General features: G+C 40.7%; 1 protein-coding gene across 16 annotated transcripts in view; it reads right to left on the reverse strand.

Moving 5' to 3' along the window:
* Rg (A kinase anchor protein rugose) overlaps positions 1 to 22,147 on the reverse strand; it is a 333,149-nt gene that overhangs the window by 45,157 nt on the left and 265,845 nt on the right. For all 16 annotated transcript variants that reach the window (XM_083096508.1, XM_083096514.1, XM_083096515.1 and 13 more), the window contains 5 exons: positions 20,892 to 21,018; positions 20,688 to 20,796; positions 20,330 to 20,505; positions 19,975 to 20,249; positions 19,467 to 19,603 (listed from right to left, as the gene is read on the reverse strand). In XM_083096508.1, coding sequence (XP_082952634.1) covers positions 19,467 to 19,603; positions 19,975 to 20,249; positions 20,330 to 20,505; positions 20,688 to 20,796; positions 20,892 to 21,018 — 824 coding nt within the window. The remainder of the gene's footprint in view (positions 1 to 19,466; positions 19,604 to 19,974; positions 20,250 to 20,329; positions 20,506 to 20,687; positions 20,797 to 20,891; positions 21,019 to 22,147) is intronic.

A 22,147-nucleotide genomic window follows, 5' to 3' on the forward strand; every position in this document is an offset into this window, starting at 1 on the left:
ATTAATTGCGTGTTGCGATAATTTTTTTGACGAGTGTATAATTATCGAGTTGTTGTAAGAGAATTTTTAACTCCTCATGTATTATAGAAATACATTGTATTATCGCGACCAACCGATCAATGTTAGTATTTTGCTAACGTTGCACAAATATTTTCCACCATTATATGCTGCGACGACGTTCATGGACAAGCTGCCAACAATTAATCCAGGCGAACAACAACCTAGAGCAGTGTAACCCTATACTCACGAACCCCCAAGCTCGAATTTAGAGAGCAGAAGCGGAAGGCGGAGAGGCGGACGCGGATCTAGGCTTGATCTCGTATCATATTTCGTGTTATTCAAATGCCAACAATGCCATTAAAGGATTTCTCCAGTAATCCTTTCCTCGCAGTTGGCGAGAGGAACCAATGCACGGCGAGAACATCGAATGGTACAATGCGTGCCGGACGTCTGCTCCGGGACAAATGGACGCAAATAACCATGGGACAATACAAGCCTATCTGCGAGCTTTGTTCTTGCCGATCTTAGTTGGGCTCTCTTTAGCTTCACTTATACATGTATTTGTACATCGCGAGGCTCTAAGAGCATCACGCTTCCGGTACTGATTTAATATCGAACATTTAAAACGATTGTCAAATGTAAAATGTAGAATAAAACATCATATTAAATAAACGGTTAAATAAATATGCATGCGATTTTTTATATTTTTTATTTTTAATATTTAATATTTTATTTTCTATTTCTTTTGTTGTATTGAATTTTTCGACAATTTATGCATAAGATATTGTTTCAATATTGTAAAATTCGTGTAAATTTATGTGATTGAAGTAATTTTGTTATTATCCTTCTTTCGTTTTTAGCATCGGTCCACTGCGTACGGTTTTCCGAGATGGACAGAAAATGACAATCAGATGGGGTGGGGGATGAAGTCATCAGCAGAGCATCCCCAGCTCAGCCGTTGGTTCGGAAACAATCACATTATATTTTGTACATCAAGTCCCATCTACCCTCACAACTTCGCGACATCAGATTCCCCTCCGACTGGTCGGACTAATGTAATGTAATGATCCCTTATTCCTTTAAGCTAGGAACAAATAAACGTCTAAATTCGGTTACTTTAATTAAGTCGTTTCCTGCATTAAGATAAAGCATAAAAACTCTTTCTTTATTTTCAAAAATTTCTTTTCTTTTCAACAATTTGCCTTTTTCGTTTAATCAGAGAATCACATTCGATTCTTGATGCTATAGATCAAAATGATCGCGCACACATATTTCTCAAGTGAAAAAAGAAATCACAGATTTTCGCCAGCCATAAGGCATACAAGAGGAAACGGGGGGGGAATCAATGAATAACGCAAGCGAGTTCCTTGCGCGCACAAGGCAGTTGTTGGATTCGTAATAAATTTCGCTGAAGATGACGGGTTAGGCTAAGGATCATTAAGTCGCGTATTATAAATGCATTAAATACTTGGAGGCGATGGGATGAGTCAGAATCTCCACCAGCAACGAAAGGCCGGATTCTGAGAGGGTGGGCAGGTGGCGCCAATTTTACGGACCGACGGCTGTGACGGATGTAACGAGACGCAGCTCTGAGAGCATTCTGCGCGAGCGTTCGTCACACGTGGTCGCTTCGCTGGGCACGATGTCACGGCTTGTTTTATGGGAAACCGGGGATGTTGCGAGCATGGGAGGACCAAAAATCATCCCCTTCGTCGTGTCACGCAGCAAAGGATCACGCGTATACTCGCAAGATTAAAAACAAATTCTGAGTAAATACATACTTCTATAAAGAATGACTCATTTACTTGAACATTACATTAATTTATAGTTTATAAAAAGATCACCTTGTCTTAAAAAAACTTTCAAAATGTAACAAATTTAGTCTTATAAATATATTGTGCAAATGCATGTAAAAAATTTTTTCCAATTCGAAAAATTGTATCTCTATTTTTAATGTTTGTATAAATGAAGCGTGCGTTTATATGGATCTCGAAAAATAACTTCGCTCACGAAATATCAAATTTTCACAGGTACTCTAGACCCTTCACATGTTACTTCAGACCCTGAATCATCGGTAAATTTTACACGAGTGTCATACGTGTTTTAGAGAACCATATCCGCGATCATCTCCCCAGGAATTTCGAGCGTGCGTTGAAACGCACGGATATCGAGTCTCCGGACCGGATCTCCATAATAAACCGACGGAGATGTTTTCCATTAGCGTTGTCGTTAATCATCGTCACCTGACCGTCCGCGAGGCGGCTCCATTTCACGACGTAACCGATGTTGCGGCCTTATCGATCCCCGAGGATGGATCGTGCATGTTCTAGCCGGGTTGCGTGCACGTTATCGTCGCGCGACGAGAGAAAGGTGCTCCCAGACGTGGCTCGGTTACTCCGGCGGGAGCTATTGTGCCAGGTACACGAACGATTTCCTAGATGTGTTGTACCTAGGCAGGTAGGCTATGGATGGTACGCGTGGCTCATTAGCACTAATGAGTAATGAGTCGATGATTAGAGGAGGCGGTCCGGAGGCGTGGCGCCGTCTTGATCTCGCCGACGAAGCGAAAAGCAAATCCCTTCCTTCGCTTCCTCCTCGGCCGCGCTCTTTTTCTTTTACCTCTTCGCCTCGTCTTATTCGCATCTCATATTCCTCTTGTTTTTAAGGCTCTCTCCATTCTCCTGCCCGCAGCTCCCCCGGGCCAGGCAGCTGACGTTAAAGTACAACTTGGATTACGCGGAACCACGTTGACCGATATCATGTTACGGAGTATTTTATTGGAGCAGGTACGAGAAGGAGAGAAATTTTTTTCGAATGCGCATAAAACACGCGAATAATATATATTCGCGCGAATATATATCATATATTAAATTCGAGGCGTGTTTTTTTCGAGGAGTATTTTTCAATTACTTGATAACGACGCGCCTTAACTTGGAGAAATTTTTACGATTCAACGAAAAAATGGGAGACCGTGATATAGCTTTGAGCCGCATTTATAAAAGATAATTTTTCAGGATGGTATAAAGGATCGGGAAAGATAAAAGACATTGTTGGCTTGGCCCGAGGCGTCGAGCCCGCGTCAAGATGCTCACGTCAATTCCATCGCGGCTCCTCTGATGCCGCACTGCTCTGATTAGGTCGTTAAGTTTGCTAATGCACCCGTAAACTTTCTAATTTTACGAACGATGCCGAAGTGCCTCATTCACGTGCGGAGCGCGACAAACCAACCGCGATTTATTTTTAAAATTTTCTCAAAGTTTCGCACACAAAGTTGCATGCCGTTTTTATAGCAGCGTTTACCAATTGCAATTTATAAAACGGAAAATAACACTCGGTAAAAATAGAATCAAGAAAATGATATTAATAAAACGCTGCGAACAATGTAATGACGGCACGCAAAAGAAAAATCGCTCGCATAATTATTATTAACTGTTAAAATTATTCTTGCAATTTGCAACTTGTAAACTCAAAGTACACGCAATCTCAGTGTTTCTAATTTTTATTTATTCTTGCTTATCCTTCAATTTGTATGCATAGACACGAAGAGCCTATTTTACATGTCATTAAATCAACGGAATATTATTTCCCATAACTACAGAATGTGTTTCTATATTCCTTATATTATTAAATATATTTTCTAATAATTATTAGTTTTATTATTGTTAAGAAATATATTTTTAATATATTTTTATATATTTATATATTTTAATATTTATATATTTATTTATATATTTTATATATTTATATATTAATATAAATATATAATATATATTTATATATTTTTAATAATATCTGAGCGATTCTTTCACACAAACAACTAAAATAATCCATGATTCTTTATCGTAAATCGGAGCGATGTCGCGCTCGCGAGTTTGATAATAATAATATAAGGATAACATGCGAAAGAGAGAAAGAGAAAGAAAGAGTTCGCGGGTGGAACAAGACTCGCGCGACAAGGAATAACAGAAGAAAAGTACACGAGAGATATAAGAAAAAGAGAAAGAGAGAAAGAGTTTCGAGCCAAGTCGGTGTCCCGCAGCTAGTGTCAACGTTTGACTTTACGAGGGAGCTGGCAGGCATAAGAATGGGAGAAAGGCCGAGGCTCGCAGGGGTCCACGAAGTACAATGACCACCCGTCGCGGCGAGACCAGCCCCCTCGACTCCCGGACAAGTTAATGTTATTCCACATCATCCTTGTATAGTTGCGTTTCTATTAAATAGACGTCAATCATCCGATCCGGCGAAGATTTATGCTTCCTATCGGTAGACAGGGTGGGCCCGAAACGGAGACATGATTTTTAATAGCGGTGTGTGCCGCGGAATTGCGGATGCAGTCACCCTTCGAAAGGAACGAGATACTTTTTAGGAATTTTCCCTTTTAATTTTGTCCGATAATTATTTCCTTTGCTGTTTAGAAATGATTATCTCAATGTTGTTACTATATAATTTACTTCACAGTACAAGCCATTAAGCAACGCATCGCGATGGACACGATACAACGCTGTCAAACGCTTGTCTGCGAATCCTGCGTTTACTTTATAGCGTGTGAGAGAGACGCACACGAAGGGCGAAAGAAAATGTACCGAGAAATGTTTCGCGTGCAATCTCGCGGAAAACGATAGGTTAACCCTTTCTTTGCCAAGATCTTTTTGAGCTACCACCGCCAATCGGGATCTCTTAAGAAACACCATTCGACCCTTTTCCTTTTTCCAACACAGTAACCTGATCCTGTTATTCGCGCGGCAGAACTCACGAGTTGCCGTGCAGGATGTGCGTTCCCTTTTTTTTACTCGCGCTGTTTTCCTCGGAGTGTAATATGCGTGAAGACGATCGGGTGGAAGATAAGTGAATCCCTTGGGTTACCGAGTCAAGCAGGTATCGAAAATGCACCGACAACGCACATCGTCAGTAGCCAACGTCGATGAGGAAAAAGGAAAAAGACTAAGTACAATTAATAGTTAAATAATTTTGCTTAGAATAAATGAGATGCCGTCATAAATTTAAAAATCAATAACATTTTTATCGCGGATTTTATATAGAATTTATCCGTGAAAAAGGATGAAAGATGAAAAAATTTGTTAAGTTCTAAGCAAAGAGAAGCGACTCTAAGAAGTAGTAATTCCTTTTTTTTCTTAATTTACATCGTCCATCGGCATTTCCAAAGAATCTAACTAAGAACGTTCAAACACATTTCACAGTTTTTTCCTTCGATGTGAGGTGAGGTGTCGCAGCTAAGCTGTTCTTCGTTTGCCATGAAGTACAACTGGAAGTCTGGTGGAAGGCCTGCCAGGTGACGGCGGCGCCTCGGACCACATCCATCTTCATGTTCGGGGCCTGTTTGGCTCCATCCCTTCGGCCTTCCATCCTCGTGCGGCTCTCGAAACACGAGGAGTTCGAAGAGAGAAGGAGACGGAAAGAGAGAGAGAGAGAGACATGTAGCGCAGGAAAAGGAAACGAAAACGAGCTCAAACTTGCCGGTTATTTATTAGGAGATTCTCGTTAAGGTCCATCCGAGTCCACGGCCCGTGGATACAGCGCAGAGCTGTCACACCCGCGTTATTTCTTTCTTTCTCTTTCTTTCTCTGACCGACCGCATTGTTTTAATCTCCTACCAAAACATCGTCATCGTCGTCGTTGTCGTCGTCCCTCCTTTCTTGTTCTCCTTCTTCGGGCTTTCTCTACTATGCAGCTTACATCGTCGCGACCAACCTCGCTATCTTGCCGTCGTTCTCGTCGTCCCCGTCGTCGCCGACGGCGGACGAGTAACCACGAACTCTTGTGAGATACCATCGGCGGTTTCTGGTTAGAGACATCGGTGGCAGGCAAAGATGCGGCCTGTTGTCCGTCGCGGAGATTGATTACGTCGCCATCCGAGAATTAAATAAGCCACGCGATGGTTTCATTCGTCGGCGACGTGGCGGGTCTGGTCACGGGATCTCTCTACCTAATCTGGTCATGGGAACTTATGAGGTTCCCGCGATATTGGAGTATCCGTGTTGGTATCACGATAAGAACTATTAATGATCATTAAAGATTGAAATGATGGAAAAAGATTTGCAGGAAGATTCATTAAAAACTTTTATATCACTTTTCTGTAATGGCTCGTAATGGAATTTCAGTCATATTTCATGAAAAGATTTTGCTTGATAAATGCAAATTTCACGCGCGTAATAAAATTTTTTTGCAAATTATATTTTCAATATAGCCAAAAAAGAATACAAAATCTACACATCCGAGTGTATTTATTATTCATTATCATTTAATGGCTGACTAATGATTTTACGAGCGTGCGTAAATGAAATGATGTGAAAATGCTAGAGAATCTCGCCGCTTATCTCGTTATTATATCGCGTTCGCGTCGAGGAATCTGTGATCGAATGCGTGGCCCGCGAAAAATAATAAGCAATATCAAAGCGAAATATACGTGACGATAGTTGTTTATCTCGAAACCGCTGTACGTTACGGGCATAACAGACAACTCGCGATATATCACAAGGGAACGTTTATGAGCGTAGCTGAAGGCATCTTTTGTAGAACAACGTCGGTACAATGTCAGGTGTCCTCGCGACACTCCGTACACGTGGACACCATCGTTTTCTCGGAGCACTCGTCTGCCTACTTGAACTATCCACCCACACGTCGGCCATCGCCACCATTGCCACCACCATCATCATCGTCGCTATTCGAGAGACGCCGCATCTACTGTCGACACCGTCGCGCCCACGCAACAAATCAAGCGAATCTTTTAATTGCCTGACATCTTTACGATTCCTATAAAACAATGAGGTAGGTAGATTTCGAGAGTGCCAAGAGGAGAAGATACGGGGAAATCGTATCCGCGCGCAGAGATGGCCCTGGTCATCGTCGTCATTGGCATATCGGTGTCCGAGACCGCGGTATATATCATGTTTACGGTGTCGGGGTTGCGTACGGGGAGCTGCCCCGCTGATTCGTGGGTCCCACGCGATGCCGCGCGATTGCGTCAGTCCTCGAGCACTGCGTTCCGGTCGGACAACCGGGAATGTCCATTCTCAGGACCCGTTTCTGTTCCGAGCCTGCGGAAACCCGAGACACATCGACCCTCTCGAGCGTCGAGAGTATCTCCTCGCCAGTATTCTACCTGTTTCAGACGGAGAATGTTTCATGGTAATGGGTGGAGACCGCGCGCAAATCGAGGCGAAAACAAGGCCCGTTGGTCGCGGAGCACACATGTACGGCCGCTGCTCGGAAAACATAGTTTACGGTTGACGATTCGGTTGTAGGTATAAGATTCCCAGGACGATCCCTTATCCGGACTTGATCCGGAATCGCGAATCACGCCGCGCGAATATATTCTTATTACGAGCGGAGAACGGACATACATAATGGTCTATCGGCGGAGATTTGCGTGATAATTTGCGTTGGTATCGTGCCGACGTTTACAAATTTACAAATTTTATATCGCGGGCTCTCGTTTGCGAAATTAATATCCTCAATCTTCCGTCTTGCGAGCGAATGCAATTTATCTGCTTTTGCGTCCGCGCGACGCGACGAAGATATATTTTGATAGCGGGATTCCTAAGAACTTCGCGGTAAATTAAGGAGACATACAGCATATGTATATATCATAATTTTTCGGGATAGAGTTGCGTCCATAATTTTCTGACATTACCATGCACATATATACACATGCTATTTTACAAAATTTATAATGTTCTCGATGATGTTATGAAGTATCTTCAGTAATGCTAGCCCACCTTCGCGAACCAAACCATTCTAGTTTTGTAAAATGTTTTTATATTATTAATTAAACCCATATATAACGGTGCAAAAACGATTAATATTAATATAGCGCGTTTATGATCGATTATTATTAGATTTTGTCTCGTAACCATTCTTCGAATCCAGTAGTCACGGCAACAACGACCAAACTTATGCCGAACGCTTCATGTTCTTCCGACTTACCATGACATGAAAAGAATTCAAGGTCAAAGAATAAATCAATCGTATAATCAAGAAAACCAGTCGTAATGCGATTTGTACAATGATACCGCTCACGCATACCATTAATAAACTCAGATAATTAATGATCAACCACGATCATTCTCAAACACGATTCCTTCGGACCGTTATGCACGATCGATAGATATATGACAACCGATCATGCCGTGTGATCGGTATTCTAAAGAATTTTCAACAAGGAAGATAGTTTCGTTCACACGTAATCACAGAACAGTGCTTTATTTTGAGCAATAAAAAATATCGAAAATAAAAACTTGTCGAAAAATAAGATTATAATAAGAGATTGGAAGTATATAAAATGGCGTTATTAATTTTGTTAAATGAATTAAATTAATGAATTTAATTAATTTAATTAATTAAAAATGAAATGGATTAAATTAATTAATTAATTTTGTTAAATGAATTAAATTAGCGAAAATGTATTATTTTCACCGAACTGGTGCGAGCTCGATTAGAGTCCCGCGATACGAACATTATGTAACAAACATATCGATATATAAACATATATTGTTGAATGTTGGAGGAAGAGAGAGAAGCTGGCCCTCGGGGAGCACCAGTGATAGGCTCGGAGATACCCGTCGTTCGTAAGTTGGTTCGGCTTCGGCATTATGATCGCGGTGTCTGAGACCGCGGGGGGCGCCGGCGCCGGCGCGTAAAATCTCTGCGTTATGAGTTCCCCCTTGCCGCGCACCGCCGATGACCGGACCCGGTCGTGGGGCCTCACACCACGTCGAGGCCCGGCAACCACCTCGGTCCGCCACCTCGCCTCTCGCGCGCCTCGTCATCCTCCACCTTGGAAGATACGCCGCTACTCCTCCGTGGCTTTTGTTTTAAGGCATCCCAAGGATCTAGCGGTCGTGATAAATGGTACCCTTTGGGACGGGATCAATCGATAAACTACGTGCAACGACACGGCGACACGTTCCCCGGCCGCGACAGAATTCGTCGGCCTCGAACGAGATCGGTTCCCGAGATGAGCGAAAAACGAGATGGGATCCGCCACGCTTTTTCTCGGCGCTTTTAAGACGACACGACGCGAAGAGGTAGGAAGGTGGGATTTTCGAGAGTTCGATGTTCGCCGATAGTGGTCCTGCAGTTGACAGAGTTCAAGAATCGCGATTTGATTCATCTGTTTTCGCACAGCCGGTTCGATTTTTGCGAATCTATAATGTCGTCCAATCTGCCCAAGTGGGGTTTGGGGATACGCGCGCGTGTCGGTGTGCAAAAATCCGTGTAGAGTCCAACTCGTGTGGGTTTCGTGGGGAAGTATAATTGAATGTTTTGTATAATTAACCTGCGCCATAACTCAGCATACGTCGCGCCTCCAGCCGCGGGCGGACCTCCCTTCTTCTACACGCATGCACTTACACTCACGGGGAAGGTATTTGTGTATTCACAAATGTAGACCTGCTCTTACAGTGTGGTATATTACCGCTCCTTCAAATACCATTAAAAGCAAACATTGTAACGACGCGCATGAATAAAGATGCCGCAACCCGTTCGGCGGTTTACCGAATACGCGTAGCGATGTAAAACGCGGTCTGTCGCCACAAAATCCACATGTATGATGCAGCGATATAATATGAATAATGTAATATACGATGCTCGGATTTTGATTTATTGGCCATTCAAGTATTTAGCGTAAATTATAATAAATGAATTAAATAAGAAAACAGATTAAATAAAATGATATTCAATAACGCAGATTCGATAAAGCCAATGCAAATAGAGAAAGTTATGTATCATGGATAAGACATGAGATGGAGATTCGATTATTGCATTAAATTGACTCATGGTCGAAGAAAACTGATTTTGCATATTGCATGACAGCCTGCCGAAAGCAGACTCAGAGAACAACGTTCTCTTCCATCGATTCGTGCGGTCGACCAACAACCGTATAATCGTTGCCGTAGGAGCTGAGAGGCAATCTCTTGCTCAACCGGCATCTCTTCGCAAAGTCCAACGAAATTCCCTCTTTCCTTCTCTCTCTTTCCCTCTCTCTCTCTCTCTCATTCTCTTCCTCTCTCTTTTCATCACGCGTTTACACCGTTCTGCGCTAAACGACTTCAGTACAAATCCCATAATCTGCGAGCGGTATGGCTCATGGCGTTTTTATGGCCGCTAAGAAGTATGTACATACTCCTTTGCGAGATCGCCTGCCTGCCGTTCGTATCTCCTTGTATACGCACAATGTATGATTTATGCGTGTCAAATATTAATTCGCTCGCGATTGCCGTTTTAAAACGACATCAGCCAAGAATAATCCCGTGTAACGAGAATTAATCGAAGGTGAGATGCGTAACAATTGTAAGCCGTATTATACTTTGACATGAATTGCACACTCTTATATTTCTCCTCTCATTGTCGATTTATAGGAGCAAATAAGCGGATTAAATGTAGACTAGAAATTAATAAGAACGTTTCGATTTTGCTCCTACTTACTATCGGGAAATCATGTATCCATTCAGGTAAGAGAACATGTTCAAGGATATTATCTATTCATCTGTATTTGAAAAATCATGAATAATGCTTAGAATAATAATTTGCGCATTTTTTTCATTGCGCGTTTGCCCGTTTTCTCACTCCTTACCTTCGGTCACGCGACCGTAATCAACCGTGTCATTATCTACACGGAGCTTGCGAAACACATGCAATAGTTTATAAATTACTTCACGCACGCTCTCGTGAATTATCGATAATTGTATATGTGTATAATCAACTGCTAATTCATCAGTTTACATTGCTTTCACGAGTTAACTGATTCTGCGAACATTATTTTAGCGTTTGTCTTTTCTCTCTCTCTCTCTCTCTCTCTCTCTCTCTCTCTTTCTCTCTTCAATTGCTATCAATAATTCTTTTTCTAAATAAAGATATTCAGCAAGGATTAAAAAAGATGCGGTCATTTCGCTACAATTCGCGACGTTTCCCTCGAAAGTATGGATTTCGTTATGGAATCTCTAAGTGCCCATTTAAATAGCTATATTTCAGAGCGTAGCCATAAGGCCAACAACCTGTCAGGAGATCATACCCTTGTCAAAATAATCGCTAAATTATGGGATGCATACACTTTTAACTACCAGCCCGCTCTCCCGGGTCAGTAACACATTCCCGTTTCCTGCCTATCCGCTCGTCCCATCTTGGTCTCTCGTCGATATATAACTAGCCTTCTCAGTTTCTCTTTCTTTTTGCAGCGTTCTTTTCGCCGCACACGAATCGACAGGCACGCACGTCGTGAATGAAAATCGTGTGGGACAGCTGACGCGCCCATTCCCAACGTCATCAGTTTATGCATGATTAATGGGACAATAAAAATTGCTCGGACGTGAGCGATCGACGTGCGCGACGCGCATTAATAGTTTATTTCGAAATTTTCGACAGGGCACACGACCGAACGTGCGATCATTAATTTTCATCAGTTTCTCCGCGATGACAACAGGAACTCGGGATTTGTGGTTTTCGTCACTTCGCTCGTTATGATAGATCGGAATTAACGGGAAGTACTTCCAGCCTGTAGATTAGATTTAGCACGGAATGCGATGGAGATAATATAATTGTGACAACGACACGTTACGCAATTATCGCGCATCAACGGATTAAACACGGTGACTTATCGGCGGGCTATTTCCTCCCGTATTATCGATCCTTTCTCCTTGTTATCCGGTCCCATTTTTGCATAATTGAGAAATAAAACCTGTCTCTCCGCGAGCAACAAATTACACGCTTCATCGAACAGCACTTCTAAAGGCAAAACCGGATACGCAATACCGATGATTTCACGCTACACTCAGTCCGTATCTCCTTCTATCGAGGCAATGTGATGACCAATTTAAGATTATTCCAGGTATGCAGATTTTCTCTCACGCTTATCGGCCAAATACTCCGCGAAACGGTCGAAAAGGCATCTCGATAACGTATAGTACAAATTTATGTCTGGACGACTTCAGTGTGTGTATATATTTCACGCACCGAATACGCGGAGTCTAATGGGAAGCATTTATTCGCGTCTTCTTTTACAGATTTTGTTCGTCAGATCTAGGGCAACACGATATCGTCATGATCGACGAAGCGTAATTGATGAATCGATACGACCAGTTCGCTCCGAATAATGTCATCTCTGGCGCTTTTTTCTCGCGCGAATGAAATAATGTATGGCGATCATCACCTGGGATTAATATTATGCAATAAATATGTTTTTGTCGTGCTTATCTTCCTTGATGCGTGATTTGCGCGCTCGCGTTGTCAATTTCATTAATATTAATCGACTCGTATAGAGCGACGCGGCTCGCGCTTATTTTGCAACGCGCTTGAAAATGCGCCTCGGGCCCCCGTCGCGTGTCCTCGTGCTAGACACGCCGGTGATTAATGGTAGAAAAGGCGGGAAAGAGGCATACGGGGCCTTAGGTAGAGAGGTTTTCCCTTATCTCTGCTTGCTCGTCGTTATGCTGTGACAAGACACGTCGCGAAATGCTCGGCGCGATGATGGCCTTACTTATCATCGCGAATGGTTCCTGACAATAGAGATAGAGGTAATTAAATGCAGTAATTAAATACCGCCGTCACGCATGTGACAAGGAAATTGTCAGGTGAAATTTATCCATTTTTGCACACTTGTGGTACGCTTTTAATGGCGCGCGTAAGAAGCTGAATTTCCCTCTCGAAGATTACTATGCGCGATGCTCGTTAAGCTCTGCAGAGTAATAGTAGAAACACGTATGCTGCGCGAAACATAGAACATTTTCACGTACCATGAACCATCTGTTAATTATTCATTTTGTTTCCGCGAATGAAAATTACGGTCATTAATTTTACTTAGTTAGTAGTAGCTTTCTTACAGATAATTTTTACTAAAATAATATAGATTAAACAGATGGATTTTCATAAATATAAATTTAACTCGTACATATTAATCTGAAAATAATTTACAGGTTTTTTATAAACAGGTATTCTATAAAAAATATTTATAAATCTATAAATATTTCTTCTATAAATATTTATAATAATTTTATAATTCTATAAATATTTATAATAATTTTATAATTCTATAAATATCTATAATAAATTAATAAATATAAATTTTTTTTCTAATAGATAGGTGAATGGATATCTTAAAACAATCTTCAGGCAGATTATAAGGAGAAGAACGTGAATGTGCACGTATCGCGAAACGATCGATAGACGAGCTCGCTTCCATGCACACGCGGAATCAAAAGTAGCTATTTGCGCGACGTATAGCCCTGAAATTCCATTCCAGACACGTATCCAGATGGCACACGCGACCACTGATACACCGGGCGCCCATCGATAATTGCGAGGCAACGTGCACCCGTAGAGCTCGAAAATCAATGTGGCGAAAGGGTGATGCGAAAATGGGCTCGATCCCCGGTTGTAGGGGATCGTACAGGAAGTGAAGAGAGAAAGAGAGATAAATAGAAAGAGAGAAAGAGAGAGAGACGAGAGAGAGCCGGAGAAGGCATAATAAATATCGGGTAAGGACGAGATCGGGCGCTACTTACGCCGTCAGCGATAATGACGGGGTGTGTTCAGGCTGTTTGCTTAGCGAGCAGATTAGTGAATGAATCCACAGGTGGGCGCCATCCGTCACACTCTGAATCGGATCCAGCCTTGCCCCGCCTATATTGCCAGCGACTAGTTCTCTTCCAGGTCCGTATTGATGGGGCAACGAAGGAACCCGTGATCCACAGAATGGCAAGTGTTGTATAATCGGCGACATAATTCGATTCGTGATTACACGTCTCGGCTCAACGCAACGAAAGATTTTCAATATTTATTCAAGATGATATTATGATGTTGCGACTCTTTTTAATATTGGTCAAAAATAACGTTATGATATTATTTTCCTAAAAAGAATTGAAAAGTATGCTCTCTTTGGACTGAGTCGACGTCGCTGAAGCCAGTAATTAACTTCTCACATTCTTAGTCATAACGCGACTGCCTAAATTGCGCCATTCTTGATCAACGTCTAACACTGTGGCAACATCGTCCTTTGATACGTATTGTACGTATGTATATATGGGGTGTATGAAAAGAAAACAAGAGGAATATGCAACAGCTTTGTATTATATCAGTACAGAGAGCGAGATGAAATGCACGCATTCTTAGCAATTATACATGTGACATGAGCAAACAGCGATGTATGGGATTGAAACTCGGTACGCGAAAACCTGTTATTAAAAGGTAAAGTAATGCCTTTGAGACACCCTATATATATATACCTTCCGGCAAACTCTCAACACTGAGCTGGGTTCGCGTATCTATAGAACGGATACACCCACGAGCTTTCCGCCTACCTGCAGTCGCTGACAGAACTGATGTGGCACGAGACAGTTGCCTATGATATCCATCATCATACCTTTCGAGGATAATCGGTCGTCACGCCTATAACGACCGCCGAAGAAACCGGCACCGCGAGAGAAATCATTTGCTATAGTAAGAGAGATTTCGGATGCTCATTTGTGTCGTTAGCACTTTTATGGATGAAGATGACACGTTTTGACTTCCGCGATTCATCGAAGTCGCCGATGAAAAAATATATACATCTATTGTACACGCATAGTTTAAACTAAAATAGAGTCGAATAAATAATTACGATACATTCATCAAACTTCAAATAAATGCTTCAATTAATTAATTAAATATGCTTATAATTATACGTATGATTACTTCTCTTAATACATTCTAATTATATATAATAATATAATACTATAGAGCTACTTTTTCGGAACAGAAGCTATCTTCGCGCAATTACGAGTAGTTTATGCGGATGCTGATAAAACCTTGCGCGACGATGATCCGTATAATCTGTAGGAAAATCCATTTTCTATACCACTGAAAGATCTTGCGGCCGATATGATGGAGTGTTACGGAGATTGGCGGACCACCGGAGTAATGTCTGCACTAATAGCAGTGATTACCCCTGCCTTGTTGAGAATGAACCCGCCCGCTCCTTCCAGCCTGCCTGCTCTTCGGGTTCTGCCTCGTTCTACCTCGCGCTGTACCCTGCCCATGAATTGATGAATGTTTACCAAACTAACTGCATCCTTTTCGCGCAAACTGCCCCCTGGTCATTGGCTACTACAACGTTGAATCTCATCGAAAGCGTGGATCGATTAAATTATGCGGAATATGCAAATTTGTATCGATAGGGTACGCATCCACGTACCCTGAGCGATCGGCAGAAAATGCAACGAGATTGTTGGAAGAGTAATTATTGCCTTTCGAGTCTTCGTGCCGTTTTTATTAATAATAAGCTAGTGATGTATATGCGAGCACAAGACATTAGATTCGATCGAGAGTTATAAGCTTATTTATCAAACTCGACAAGAGTTATTATTTCGAAAAATTCGCGATACATAATTCAAAGAATGACTATGAACGTATCACGTTTGAGAGAGGAGAAGCGAGTCTCTCTCTTTATCGAAGACGCTATTGACAGCATGGCAATCTGCCGCAAGTACTTCTGACAGGCTTTATTATTTATTGACACGTGTTTATAATCGCAAGATGCAAAGATAACGCGGCAAAATTAATGGAAAGAAATACCAATGGCTGTGTTTAAAGCGAGGTGAACAGGAACTTTACGCTGTCGTACGACATATCGCGGCGACAAGACTGCAAAATAATTACAGTTGCATTATTATAACGTCACTTGTACTATATTAAAACGATATCATACATATGCATCATCTAAGAAGGCCGCATAACAATCAACCGATGCTCGGTCGCAGTCCGGCCTCCTGTCATTCTTGTTTAATCTTTTCCACATGTATTGCTTCGCGTAGAAAATTTTTTTACATCGACATCTCATAGAGAAAGAGAGAAAGAGATCATATCGGCTCCGTAATCATACATTACACAATGTGCACTTACGTATGAATAATAATATGATATAAATGATCCCGAGTGTAAAGTGAGTCACAGGAATACCTCTAGCTATGTGAACTTGGAAATCTCTGGCTCTGCATGATCTACGAGGAAGTTTCTATTTGCGATCGCTGATAAACGGCCCGATGTCTCGGATTTTTCACAGCGCTCACATATCCCTCGTTAATGGTATCTTCTTTGCGAATGAGCGTGCATTAACGTATAGCACAGACCACCTGTCCGGTTTGTATCCCTCGCTCTTTTCCTCCTGTTTGCTCTTTATCTTTTTCTTTCTCTTTCTTTCTCTTTCTCTCTTCCACCGGGCGTCCCATAGGGATACTCGCAGCATGTGTCTGCGATAACTATACCACGTAGGAAAGGGGGACTTTAGGCGCCACAGAGCAGGTTTCCATAAAAATGCGAGCTACCCGATCCACTGCGACACGGCAGAGTTTAATGTCCCGTGTGACCTACCCTTCCCGAAGCGACGAACAATCCGTTAGATTCACCTAAAGACGAATCTGCTTTATTCTCTTCGAATATAAAATCAAATATATCCATAGAATATACATGAAAGAGACGCAAAATTAACAATATATTATTTGAAAATGTAATTTTTTAAGACTAAATAATGTAACTAAATGTTTTTCTATCACATCATATTAAGTATCTACACGTTTCATTGATAAAACCGATATACATCTTACGATATACGGCTTCCGAGCTCATATGCTAATAAGGAATGCAAAAAATCAATCATTATTTTTACGATTTGATACTGAATTGCTGTCTCCACGAATAACCCGAATGGCGACTCAATTTCTAACATATGCAGATGCGCGATGACGGCATATCGTTATTACACATCATTACGAGCAATTACATGACATAAATCTTTTCAAAATAATACATATGAGATGCTCGACATGAATAATCCATTTATTCACTACGAGATATAGTCGTAAGTTCAGGGCCGCGTTTATAAAAATTGCGCTCAGGGGCTCAAAGCAAATTACAAAAACTACATACAAAAATATACATCATTACTTGATCCGATTCACAATTTGCTGAGGATGATCCGAAAGAAGGATCGAAACGTACATTTTTAATTTTTCATTTTTTAAAGCTATGGCGCCCCTGGCGCTTTGGCGCCCTAGGGCTCCAGCCCCAAAAGCCCATAGGTAAACGCACTACTGCGTAAGTTTATGTATCTGCTTTGCAGAAGAACTGCACGATTTTTTCATCAAATTTGAAACGAAATCTATGCACTATATTGGTGGAATATTATATCGTTAATTACTTATTTTAGATATGAATACTCCTTATGGACTATCAATAATTCATTCTCGACGTAATCGCATGGTGTGCATCCTCCATCTTTACGATGCTACAGAACAGACAAAGAAAAGGAGAAAGAAAGGGAAACGACGAAACGGAGAGAGGGAGAAGGAGGGAGAGGGGGGAGGAAGGAGAGACCCGTGTAAACGATAAATCACGATAAATACGTTTGCCTGGACCATTATAAAAGGCGGAGGAAGAAGAACGGGGAGGAATCGACGCGATCGCGGCGAGGAGAGGGTCAGCGGAGGAGAGATATGCACAAAGGGGGTGCAGCAGCGCGCGGCCCGATATGCAGTCTCTCCTGGGGCCACTCCTGGATGCATCCTCTTCTGCGGCCGCGCATTACGATCGCTTAAGTCTCGGCTCGACTATCGAGTGATCCATCGCCTACGAATTCGACGAAGCCTCCCGCCTACCCTCGGGACATCCTCGACTAATGAGCGTGTCTCGATCGTGAACGACCGGTCTCTCTTTCTCTTTCTCTCCTTCTTTCCGTTATCCTCATCTTCACCTCCTCTTTTCTCTCTGCCTCTCTTCCTCCTGTCTTCCCTTCTCTCTCTCTCTATCTTTCTCTTTTACGCTCTTTTCCTCCTCACTTCCAGATGCGCTCAACTTCTTTCTTAAAAAGGATTCCAATTAAGAGAACCCGAATGAGTTTTCGTACGTTCTATTCACGAGCAAGTCCGTCGAGATGTAACGGGGACGACAGGTGGACACGGTAAAATCTTTAGGCATGACCCCCCGAAAAACACAGTAGGATTGTTGACGATTATTGAAATTCTCAGAGGACACATATTCACATTGCATAACTAAAGACATCAGTGTTGACAGGCGTCAAAAAAGAATTCAATCTTATAGCAACGTATTATTTGTGATAATGTTTATTATAAAAATGCACAAGAATTTTCTTTCTTTGGTAGTTTGGAAAATGTTAACGTTGCTCCTAAGATATGATTAGATCTATCGAGCAACGTATTACGTATTTACATCATTGATATGCGCCATCGAGACTCAGATTCCACGACGCGACTTTACTGCGTGATGTTTATCTCGACTAGGTGGGAAAGTGTGGTAGTTTCAGTACATTCCTGAGAAGCTGTTTGTTCACCTATGCCACCGATGCGTGGTTAGTGCGTGGCGAGGCGATGGAAGATAGAGAGGAGAAGAGACGGAAGAGCGGGCAGGCAGATATCGGGCCCCGCGGGGGGCTCATAATTGCCGACCCTGAAGATCGGTCGACCCCATGGGGCCCTCCTCTGTTTGTTTTATTCCCTAGTTATACAAACGCGAGATCTACGACCGATATATGATAATCGTCCTTCTAGTTCTTCCAGTTCTCCTCTCTCTCTTTCTCTTTTTCTTGACTACTTTTCATGTTTTTTATCTTAGTTTTATCTCAGTTTTTTTTTAATTGTGTAAGCTTCACGAATATAGGATGCCTTATAAACACTGATAGACAGGGACACGTCCGAACTAATTCTAACCAGAATCTACCTCCACCATTGATGCTGTAGAAGCTTTCGCCACGTCTCATCATTTACGACGCACATTTATTCAAATTCTACGACGGCCGAAATGATTGATACTCCTCGTTATGAGCGGCTACCTCAGGCTCTCGCGTTCGTCAGTTTAAGAAAGAGGAGCATAAAATATTATCTCAAACATTTAATATGTAAATAATGTGCATCGCTATTAGTACATACATTTTTAAACTATAGATACAGTGTTAATGCATGCACTGTGATAAAGATACATCCACGATAGATGATAGAAAAAATTGGAAGAACAGATAAAATAAAAGAAAAAAAAGATAATTTTCATAAATTTAAAATAATTTAAATAAATGCATTATGAAAATTGTATTCTTTTGTAGCGAATCTTTATCAATCTTATTTTAAAAGTATATTACTTTCTTTAATATAGTATTTTACTTTATAAAACATTAATGTTAAAACAGACTTGACTTTGGCTTCTTTTTAGTTGACCTCTCTCTTTTACTTTTTCATTAAATAAATAATCTTATCGTTAAGACACGCAGTGACTACATTTCAAAAAGATAGCACTGCAAATATATCAAGTTGCTCCAATTCCATTTTAATGAAGAAAAAAACAAGGTAAAGCGATTAATTACTGTAGACTATATAAACAACGCGTGTCGTATAAAAAACACATTAAATAATGTGTGTGTATGTGTGTGTATTTATCGTATATCTTTTTAAATATTTTTTAAGTAAATTACTTACCTCATTGTCGATTTTCTTAAATTCCGGATCATCCTCGTCCACTTCGAAATACAGCTCCGTAGATGTAACGGAAATGATGCCGGGCGCCACGATACCAGGTGCGATTAACCTGCCTTTCGTGCTGATGTTCACTGGACCTGTAAAAATATGAGCAATGAAATTGATGCATGCGAATACTGTAAAAATATACTGCCTGCATGCGTGTGTAAAATTATTTTTATTTAATTTTAAAAATACGGATATCAAAATCTTTTATTTCTGCTTATATATATAACTCATACATCTTGCAAATTATCAGTAACATGCTATTTTCGCAATATATAGCGCATAGAAATTGGAAATTAAAGGCAGAAATTAAAATAACAAATAACAATTGACGACCGATATTTAAATAACGAATTCAACGAAAAAAGCAACGCAAAATCGCGAAATAAAACCGGTTTGCTTGGCCTGTGATATGCCATTAAAATGTCGCTCCTCGTTTATCAGAAACAGTACGTTGACCAACCTGTCAAGTCGTTGTCGAGATCCCTGTCATCTGACAGCAATTCACTGTCATCTAAAAGATCCGTCGACTGCAATTGCTGTTGGTGTGCACGCGAGGCTGCGAGATGCGCGTGAAATTCTTCACGTGCTTGAAGTATCGCATCCTCGGGTGCACCGTGTTCTAGAGCCGCCTTGAGAGTAGCCTCGGGGTGGCTCGAGCCTAGTGGATTGTGCACGAAACGCTTGCGTCTACGTGCATCATCCTCCCAAGCGTCCAGCTTCCAATACTCGGCTAATCTGTGAATGGTAAAATACGCAATGTATATTTGTTGTAGAATTAAGAGATAACTTAAAGTAACGATAATGTTTGCATTTACTTTGCAGCCATTGGATCCATGTATCCCCATGCACCGTGCTTATTGGACAAGATATTACGAACTTTCTCTAGCAACCTGCTGGCGATTACATTATCGCGTCTTCGTGCTGCGGTAATCAAATGATCGCACATACGTTCTTCCTCTCGACGATCCAATAATGTCTGAGCACATTGTGACTAAAACCACAAAAAACATATTACTTGTTATAACATTTTTCTATAATTAATCAAATGTATAATTACACGAAAGGATTATTGTATTTACGGTATTAAAAAACTCGCGCGCGAACCTTCAGGCAACAAAAACTGGTTGGATCTATTTACAATGAAATAAAATTGCGAGAGAAGAAATGCAGTACCTCAAAGTCAGCATGTTTCAGCACGTCATCCGCTCTCATCCTGTTTAAAATAAACTCTGCCTCGTTTGCGACTCTTACTATGTGATCCTTCATAGCGTGAGATAGCAATCTGTGTAAACGCAAGGAAGCATTTTCATGAAGGGAAACGAGAAGAGTTTGATTTTGTTTTGTTTGCACGCGTTCTAGCAGTAATAAACGTCTTACCTTCCCTCGTTAATGAGCTCGATGAAAGCAAGACCCGCGTGCTTCTGCAAAGAGTTTTGCCATTCCTGAGAGCAGAGGAGCATAACCAATTCCACGACGGAGTTGCTGTTTTTAAATGTTGTCAAACCTGGCAAATTAAAAATAGGAAATCTTTAAATGAATGAACGTTAAGTAACAATGTAGATAAATAACAATGATAGTGAAAGTGAGATATAGTGAAGAAATGTGACGAACGAAAAAATGGACAATGTCGTGATTTACAAAAGACCGTCATTATAATCGTGCATCGAGTGTTGTTGAAAATAAAGTGCATCGATACGTTGTAGAACTATCAAATGCCACGTTCCTTGAATATAAAATCTGCGAGAGTCATCACGACTTTCTACATGTTGAATACTAATGGTGAGCGATAACTCGGAATACACTGGCCATCTTCCTAAAGTGAAATCATAAAGTGACTAATTTGAATACTCGGTGTGAGATGGCAGAAATATTTAATCCATAAAAGTGACGAAAGTTTCGCCAAATACGCCCATCTATGCGAGCAGATTTTAAATTTTTATTTATCACGCGAGCATTTTTAAATGCATAATTTTAAATATTTTACACGGCAGTAATTGAATTCTTATCTTTATGATCTTTTTATCTACTAATGAGCACATAATACATCGATTACGGAGATTTTTCTACGTTTTTTTAAATGTTTTTTTAGACGCGCGCGTTTAAGATTCAAATAATAATTTTTTTCAGAATACAAAGTGTGAGGTAGAACTGAGGTAGAACTTCAGAAATGATAATTATGTGAAATGATCAATAAAAGTGTAAGAGATAAAAAAAAATATGAGCTATATATATTTTTAAATATTTCAATAATAAATATTTCAATATAGCAATAAAACATAATAAAAATATATATATAATTTTATATAATATTTCGCGGAAAATATATAATATATTGTATCTATGAATCTACCTATATATCTGAAGCTTAATTTCCTAACCTTTACAATTCCTTTTTTATTTGTAAGCGCGATATATGTATCTCGGCATCTTAGAAAACAGACCATATTATGACTATTCCCCGTATAATAAAATCTAAAATATGTTCTTTTTATTTATCGAGCTTTTTTTAGATATTCCATAATACGCATAAAACGCAGAACGTGTTTCTTTTTTATTTGATTTTACAAGCGTGTAATAATGTCCCCGTATATTATCGAAGCAATTTATAAAAATTGTTTCAAAATCAATGAATT

The sequence above is a fragment of the Camponotus vicinus genome, unplaced genomic scaffold (assembly GCF_025532165.1).
Source record: "Camponotus vicinus isolate PSW18456_S1 unplaced genomic scaffold, iyCamVici1.0 SCAF_4, whole genome shotgun sequence".
NCBI classification, from domain to species: domain Eukaryota; kingdom Metazoa; phylum Arthropoda; class Insecta; order Hymenoptera; family Formicidae; genus Camponotus; species Camponotus vicinus.